The sequence below is a fragment of the Arachis ipaensis genome, chromosome B08 (assembly GCF_000816755.2).
Source record: "Arachis ipaensis cultivar K30076 chromosome B08, Araip1.1, whole genome shotgun sequence".
NCBI lineage: Eukaryota > Viridiplantae > Streptophyta > Magnoliopsida > Fabales > Fabaceae > Arachis > Arachis ipaensis.
In genome coordinates this window covers 122,411,781-122,420,472 of record NC_029792.2, presented here as the reverse complement: position 1 = coordinate 122,420,472, position 8,692 = coordinate 122,411,781, and the positions used below count along the sequence as shown (strand labels likewise).

General features: G+C 36.1%; 1 protein-coding gene across 7 annotated transcripts in view; it reads right to left on the bottom strand.

The window, feature by feature from the left end:
• Positions 1-8,692, bottom strand: part of LOC107612622 (protein DDB_G0276689) — a 28,924-nt gene that overhangs the window by 15,159 nt on the left and 5,073 nt on the right. For 5 of the 7 annotated variants that reach the window (XM_021109963.1, XM_021109962.1, XM_016314316.2 and 2 more), the window contains exons 3-16: positions 7,919-8,197; positions 7,649-7,816; positions 7,332-7,547; positions 5,997-6,091; positions 5,584-5,758; positions 4,422-4,846; positions 4,215-4,332; positions 3,971-4,045; positions 3,804-3,875; positions 3,309-3,446; positions 2,583-2,736; positions 2,027-2,400; positions 1,277-1,740; positions 503-838 (exon numbers count right to left, since the gene is read on the bottom strand). In XM_021109963.1, the coding sequence (XP_020965622.1) occupies positions 503-838; positions 1,277-1,740; positions 2,027-2,400; positions 2,583-2,736; positions 3,309-3,446; positions 3,804-3,875; positions 3,971-4,045; positions 4,215-4,332; positions 4,422-4,846; positions 5,584-5,758; positions 5,997-6,091; positions 7,332-7,547; positions 7,649-7,816; positions 7,919-8,197 (3,089 nt within the window). Of the gene's footprint in view, positions 1-502; positions 839-1,276; positions 1,741-2,026; positions 2,401-2,582; positions 2,737-3,308; positions 3,447-3,803; positions 3,876-3,970; positions 4,046-4,214; positions 4,333-4,421; positions 4,847-5,583; positions 5,759-5,996; positions 6,092-7,331; positions 7,548-7,648; positions 7,817-7,918; positions 8,198-8,692 lie in introns of those variants that run through there. The other 2 variants (XM_021109966.1, XM_021109965.1) reach the window with 2 other exon arrangements.

Sequence of the window (8,692 nt, the reverse complement as noted above, 5' to 3'; positions counted from 1 at the left end):
AACAGGGGGGGGGGGATTTTTGTAAACCAAAGAAGGAACAGGAAACAGAGGAAAATAAAGCAACCAAAGAATTAAAAAACAATGGAAATAAACTTTCCAATCCTCAGCATGTCATTTAGGGAAAAACCTCATACAACAGCTCTGAGCTTTGCTTGATTACACAATGTAGGCAACATTCTTTCTCGAGATTAGGGATTTAGGAAAGCAGGGGAAGAGAGAAGGGAAAGGTTAGAAGAAAATACAAAATGATTGATGTGTGGTATGTTACAAGAGGAAAGGCATTATCCCTATCCCTATTTATTATAATAGGGAAACCCTAATCCTATTCAAATAAGGAAATAATCATAGAATAATAGTAAACATCAGAACTAATCCAACGAAATATTCATCAATATATTCTAAAATATAATTAACACATTATATGATATTCTCTTTATTCTACAATTCTAATGCAAGAACAATTGAATATAGTAAAGGGAAGAAAATTTTGAAGTAATTGTACCGTCTTACTGCCTTTTCATATGGTTCCTCATTGTCCCAATCAAATGAAAGGAATATTGTGGTATCAATTTGACCAGCTTCATATTTTGAGGAATCGTGCGAGAAATCTGTGGCTTCAATTCCATGGCCATTCAGTTCTGTTAGAGCCACAGGGATAGAACTGCTACTAACAATGTCATCAGCATCTGACTCTGTCTCAGTGTCATGTTCACGAATTCTCTTAATAGAAGTTCTTGCCTCGCGATTGCTGTCATCAGCTGTTTGACCAGTTACTGCAACTTCTGAAACTCGATGGAGGTTAGTTTGCATTTGTATCCATCTGTTTAAGGTTGGGAACCTGGAGAGAAGATAAGGATAAACAAGTATTTATAACACAGACTGACTGATAGCATACAAACCGTGTATATTAAACTAAAAGAAGAGGGCGAGATGCATTCTTGAAACAGTTAGTTACACTCCTCCCTTACAAAAAGCAAAGGAAACAAAACCCTATGGAAACATGGGAAATGAACAAATTAAGGAAACAAATGGATGGTTATATATATATATAACACTACTCTAACCTACAAAATTTTCATCCTATAATGCACAAGACAAGTTGAATGCACAACTCAATGCTATTTTTCTTTTTGGTAAAAAAGAAAAAGAAGAAAAAGAGATAGGGGGTGTTGAGCAAACCCAAAGAACCCAGAAGATTGTTGCCAGTGAAATAGTTCGACACATGTTTATATGAAACTGCCACTTGCCAACAAAAATCGAAAGAACGGGCATGCACCTTTCAGATTGATCAAGAGCAAACTCATAGAATAATCTATCAGCATCTGGAGCTTGCAGTAATCCATCATTCAAGGAGCTTGAAATTGAAGAGCTACTGCTACTGTACAGTATAGTACTCCCAAATACACATGCTAATACAGCCCTCACTGGGGAAATTTTTGCCAAATGCTTCACCACATCCAACTGTAGAGGGTATAAAGCAACACCAGGTGTTGCTGAAGAGCGGCAATAGCAACTAGGTTTAGCATCTTTAGATGATGGAGACAGTACTTTATATTCAGAGCAGCTCTTGGGGAATGTAGGAACAACTGGAATACATGCCCATCCATGTCCAGATCGCGGAGGGAAAACTGGAGGGACACATGCCGAAATCACCTCATGTACAAAATCAGCAAACATGATTTCAGCTACCTTTCCAGCCGCATCAGTACTGCCTCTTTCAAAAACAAGCCGGGTCAAAAGCTGTAAATAGAAAAGCAAAACCAGCACAGGTGATTAAATTAAAGCAATATTGCTCATAACATGAAACATAAAAATACATTAATAAATGAATAAATAATAATTATATCTTTTAAAATAAATTATTATGATTTCCTTAAGAAGCAAAGAGGGGTAGCTGAATAAACAAGCATCATCTGATTACAAAATTGATAAGCTGTCAACCATCACATGCAATGGGTACTCATTGAAGTAAATCAAAATCATGGTAAATGTTCCGTCAATAATTCAAACATTTTGAGAACCTTACATCCTTAGGCCACTCATACACGACAGAGAAGAAGTTAAAATCATGAGTAGTATCAGTTCCATCAACTATATCACCAATCGCAGCAACATGAAGAATGAACTGTGATAGATATGTCATAGGTTTGGCAGTCAAGGGAGCAAATATCCTCTTCCCATAATCTTTAATATCATAACCAGCAGAGTGCTGGCCTGTTTCTCCTCCACTTGAACTCAAAGGTATTTGTTTAGCAACTCTTAAACCAAGCCCAAGTATAATGTCCTTGTCACTGTGTGTGGCAATAACACCCCGATCAGCATACAGTCCTTCACCTCTAGTAGTAGTACTTGGTTCAGTTTCTTCATCAGCGACAGCTCTTGCAAGGTTATGAAGCTTACCTATGATTTATGCATAAAAAACGTGTTCTAATCAGAAGAGAGGAATACCAGGTGGTCTCTACCCAATTGCTTAAATCAAAGAAGATGAGGAATGAAATGCCTATAGATAAAATTATTCATATTTTTGCATAATAATTAATAACACCACTAATAACATGCCAAATGAAACATGAAAGAAGTACCACTGAGAAACTGCCGCTTGTCCATATGAGCATCTTCAATCATCTGATGCAGCAGAGCAAGAGCACGCTCCCTCTGCTCTTGCCGGTGAGACTCTTTCGGGGAAGTGATAATAATTTCCCCAGATAGGATTGCCTTAAGTGCTGGAGGGTTGTCCTGAAGGGGAAGAACATATAAACATCATTGCCAAGACAGCCTTCTTACAAGATTGAAAAAATATAGATGGTAGATATGTGGGTAATAATAAATTGAGTTATTCTAGTATGCCTATGCTACGGTGGCTATGGTGACTCTGGTGTTATAAAAAGTGTTGCTAAAATTAAAGTAATGCTTTTTTACTATTTAACAACGCTTTTTAAAAAGTGTTGCTAAAAAAAAGTGTTACCAAAATGTAAAAAAAAATGTGATTTTAATTTTAACACCACTTCATAGCCACCATAAACATAGGCATACTAGAATTCGCCTAATAAATTAGTTAATGAAGAACTGCAATCAATGAGTTATTTAGGTAATGCATGTGATGTTGTAGAATGAGTAACTTGGAACTTTCATCTTTTTTGAGTCTGCCAGACAACATAAAAGAGGAACACTGTAGGAAAGCTAATGAGATACAGTTGGCTTATGCCAATGACTAAAATCAGAAAGGTTTAAACTATAGCTTTCAAGGCCCACAATGCTGAACATGAAAATGATTCCTAGACCAATAAATAGTACTCAAAATTCCTCACCTGCTCCAAGAACTCATGTAAGCGCTTTAGAAGACGCCGTGACACAGAGATGACTCCCACTTCAAGGATCTGATCCCAATAAGTGGATCCATCTTTGGCAGATCCTCCAGGATATATCTCAGAAAGCATAGTTTGTGCCTGCAAATGGTTGAGCATAAGATTTAGTCAGCAGGACAAAACCTTGCAAGAGTAAAGAATAACAGGAGATAAAAGTTAGTAATAGTTTCAACAATTGATGAACACAAAACTGCCTGGGTGATATAATTTTTTTCCTTCACTCTAGTTATTTCCCCTTGTTTATGCATTCCAATTTTCTTTTAGAGAAGTGTAATACTAACGAAATAGATTGGATTCACTCTGTTTTGTTATCATGCTTCTGTAAAGGGGATTACTTTTATCCTACATCATATGATTTGCTCTTTCTTCCTTCCCTCTATAATGCAAGGAAAATTTAGTTGAAAGGAGTGGAATCTATTGAACAAAGGATAGCAGCACCTGATCAAGTAGCTGCTGCGACATCTTGGCAGACTTTGCAGAAGTTGCAGCAACATCAATGCAAAGAAGAATCTGGAAAGAAATGCAAATGCTCAAAACCAACGAAATACATATTTACTCATTTTATTATGTTGAAATGACAAAATGAAAACTGCTTAGGCACTTACGGTAGCCAAGGGACCCAACTGGGAACGTAAAGAGGAAAAATCCAGATCATGTACACGGGATACCACATCATCTTCCTACATATGGAAGAAAATGCTACATCATCCTCCAAGACAGGGAACAGGAAATCGAAGGCCATTAAGAAATGGAAATAGGAATGCATCCAAAAGACTGTAACCGCTACGACTCTTAGCAGCTAATACTGATTACATTTGTCACATAAAATTGAAAAGAATATATGCATACTTTATTGCAGGCACTATCTACCCATTCGGCTAACTCAAGGGTAGCTTTGTCTTCAGCAGATAATGAAAATCGATGAACAGCTTCTTCTCCAATATCAAACTTAGCTTTTTGCATGCAACTGCAGAAGAAACACAAGATTTGATTTCTCAAATATGACATGAGATACATTTTATTTGCTATTTTATACATTAGAAAGGCAGAGCTCACAGGTTAAGTAGCTTAGATGGAGCTGCACGTAAAACCGTCAAAGCCTCCTTCCATCTCCATTGGCGTTCAGATAATGGTAGAAGATGCTGTAAAATTGACAAACGCCATTCCCACTCTTCAATGAAACGCTTTGAGATTGAGATTCTCCACTCGAGTGCCTGTCTAGTGGCTGTATTAACACTATCAGATAGTGTGTTCTCTAATTCAATCTCTGATGTCGGAATGTTGCGAGACAATATATCAAGTAGCAAAGAAGTGAAAGATATAACCATTTTATTTGCCCCTTCAGTTCTGGTTGGATAATCATCTTCCAAAGAGCAAGCACTGGATAATTTAGAATCACTCCATGGTGATCCACAATGCATCAAGTTAATAGAAACATTATCCATATGCAATAGCGAAATAATCACATTCACCATAAAAATCTGCATCATTGAAAATTTCCCAAAAGATAAGTATGCTGACAGAAAATTACTAGACTTTGAACACTTTATGATGACACTGAAATTTACAGTTTAAATCACAGAAATATCAAAACAATGGCACATGGAAACCTTTTAAAATGTTTATCCTACTGCATGGATGCTCATTATCAATTACTAAACATCCAGTTCCCGACACACAGCATATTATATCCTGCAAAACTTTTTCCTTACAGTTACCTAAGAAGACCTAAGAAGACCATCCATGAGGTGGTCAAACGAGATCTATATGTAAACGGTCTCTCTGTAGACATGATACATGACAGAGCTCAATAGCGTCGTTTGATTCATGTAGCCGACCCCACCTAGTAGGACAAGGCTTTGTTGTTGTTGTTGTTTGTTGTATTATTCATAGAACGAATTTGGAATATTTTACTACTTAAAAAGACAAATTTCAAAACAAAAAGTAAGTTAGGAACAAATCAACTGTTTTTGTCTAAAATGGGGGAAAAAGCAACAAAAGATCCCAATGGCCAATACAACATGAGTTCACATCACTGGTGTGTGGTGGTATGTTCCGTGTGAATGACACAACGAAATTTAACTAGATAGAACTAGGAAAATTACAACATGATTGATAAGTATAAGATATATTAATAGAACCTGCCTTACACAACCAACTGAAGAAAATTACTGCAAGTGGGACAATAGAATGATAAGATCACTAAAAAGAGAATAACCTTGCGAGGAAGATTACTAATTGCATCCAAATGGCTCTGCAAATCCTTCAAATGGGATAATGGCACAGCTTGATGATTCTCTATTTCATCAGATGTACTCCTTTCCATCGCTCCTAAAGCAAGAACAATAGATTCTAGAGCATAACGCATGTGCATGAGGTCTACATCTTGCTTCCTACACACATATACAGTTAAGAGTAAACACAAGAGTAAGTATTTTAACATTTCATGTCAAGAAATTCTAGCCACACACGGCTTGCATAATCCCATGTAGCTTAATTAATCCATAATAATAATAATAATATTAATAATAATAATAATAAGACATCCAGCCACCTTAACTGCAAATATCCATCTTAATCTCAAGAGACTCTAAAGACCATGCAGAGAGATAAAGGAAAACATAAGCACACCTCTTCCAAGCTTCTAGAGTAGAGGCAATGGGTTGCATACTGATCAACTCAATGGCTTCTTGGAATTTTATGCCTGGGACAACATCAAAAAGTACCTAACAAAGACTGTAAAGTCAGGACTGTACAACAGAAGATAAGACTAGCATATGAACATTAAAATATCCATGCATAATATATCCCAATCTGAAATGTTTAATTAGAAACCAATATACCGTTCTTTTCTGTATGAAAGAAGAATGATACAATATAAGAAGACTAGAACAACAGACATCTAATACAGGAACAAAAATAAAAAACAAAATGCTAACAATGAAGCATAGCTTTCCAATCTATTAGAAGATCTTTTAAGTTTGAGTGATGTCCTTTGTATTTTACATATTAACAAATATATATTTTCCTAATCAATTCTCAAATCCCAGTTTGTATATTTACCATGCACAAGTCAACATTCAAGTACTACATGGTTAAGAATCACCTAAGAACGTGTTACAGATTGAGACAAGAAGTATTACCAAAGGATTATAAAGGTAACAAAACAACATCACTATTATTGGGAATAAGGTTCCCCTATACAAAAGAAAAACAACCAACAGATCAATTTATAAAAACATAACTTTCCAATCTCTCAGCATGTCTGAGAGGAAAAGCCCCTATAAAGATCATGAGCTTTACAGCAAAAAGATGCTAAGCATCTAATCCTATCCCACAAAACATGCTTGTCAGTAAATATGTCATTGAAGGTGCAAGCATTAGCTCCTAATAGAGTGAGCTAGAGAAGCTCTAGAAGAGTCGAGTCAGAATTAGGACCCTAACTAAATTGAGCAGTTAGAGAGTGATTAGGCAAGTCGCTTCTAGAATCTATTAGGAGCCTAACTAACTTAAAATCGGTCCCCATGTATATAAAGCTGTAAGCTCAGTATCATTGATCATAATAACAGAATCATCACTCACATTTCTGGATCTCTCTCTCTCTTTCTGCTCTGCTCTCACCTCTTCTCTTCATCTTCTTCACCTTTTCTCTAGTTCACCTAAATCTATCAGCTCCAACCAAATAGTGGCAAAAACTACACAGTGCCACTGAAACTTTGCCCCTTTTCTACTACCAAACCCAACAGTACCACAACTGCCACTCTAGATAGATCATATATCACTAAAAGCATAAAGCTCGAATGTTCAAGTGCTCAGTATAAAGGGTGACCTTTTATAGAAGATGGGGAATAAAATAACATATAAGTCGATAACATCTGTCATAATAAGCAAATGTTGTATTACTCAAAGACTGCAAAACATCAAGCTCACTCATTACAGTATCATACATTTGACATAGATTATTACCCTAAGAGGACTTTGGACCGAAAGTCTTTCCAAGACAAAGTTCTCAACAAAAGGATCAGAATAAACATCTCCATCTCCAAGCTCCAGTTGTTCTTTTCCGGAGAACCTTAATGAGTATTTGGAACTCCAAGCATGTCCAGAGTTCACACAGGCAACAAAAGCAGCAAGATCAAGCTGATAACATAAGGTATCACATAGATGCTCGACACAGGACATCTGTCAGAAATATCAAAATTTTCAGCAGAATTCTACCTAGTACTTCATTTAGTTAATTAGCACCCATGAAGCACGTTTTGAAAATGAAAGATGAAAAATACCTCATCTGATTTATTACCATAAAGAGAAGATTCTTCAAGCCGAATTACTTGTGACTTACTTGTCCAGAGAAATTGCATTAATTTCCTCCGTGCTGATATTTTACCAGCCAACAAATCCCAACCCATGGCAGCTATCAAAGGCTGAAGATGGGGAAACAATTGGAGGACCTGGCAACAAGAAGCATATAACTTTGATAATGTAACATCTAATAGAATGACAATATTCATACATATGCATATTGGCAGAGTAACAAAAATATAGGCACATACATTGCTTGCTTCTTCCAGTTGCTCCCTCTCCACAGCCGACAGGGCTGTATCCATAATACACTCAAGAACATGGAGTCCAGAAACACGAGCATAATGATACATATCTGTCTTAAAAGATCTGATTACCTCACTTGGGAATAATGCTTCACCATCTAAATTCTTACTAGCTTTTGGTTCTGCTACATATCTTTGAAGACGTACAAGAGGACGTGGAATAAACTTGTCAGATTGAACTCTATCCAATTCTATCTCTTCAGACAGTAGCTCGTCATGAATACCCTGGAGAGAATAATTGATATTTAGGATTTAAAGAAGTTAAATGAGCAAACTCTTCATTTACATCAAAATGTCAAATGGAAAAAATTATAGCATAAAAAAACTATTTTCTCAACTGTTAGACGCTAATTTTACATCAGGAGTAGTGATTCTGGCTAGTTGGTTTCATCATAGAAGAAAGTCAAAGATACCAGAAAATGTATTTTTTAGATAAAAAGGCCTCATTGATCAAGTTGGAATGCTATAATACATTGTCAAACTTCCTCTTAAAAGGCTAAATAAGCATTTCCATAAGATTCTGTTTGCTTCAGCAATAATTTAGCCTTGCCCTTCTTTGAAATGAGCTATCTCAAAATTACATCTCAAGAATTCTAATTATTTTCTGCTCTCTGTTTTCATGCTTCCCTGTTGAAGCAATGTCTTGTGCATACAGTATATATGTACTTGTAAAAGTCTTGTTGGATTGATTAGAAAATGTGAGAAAGGATAAGAAAGTAT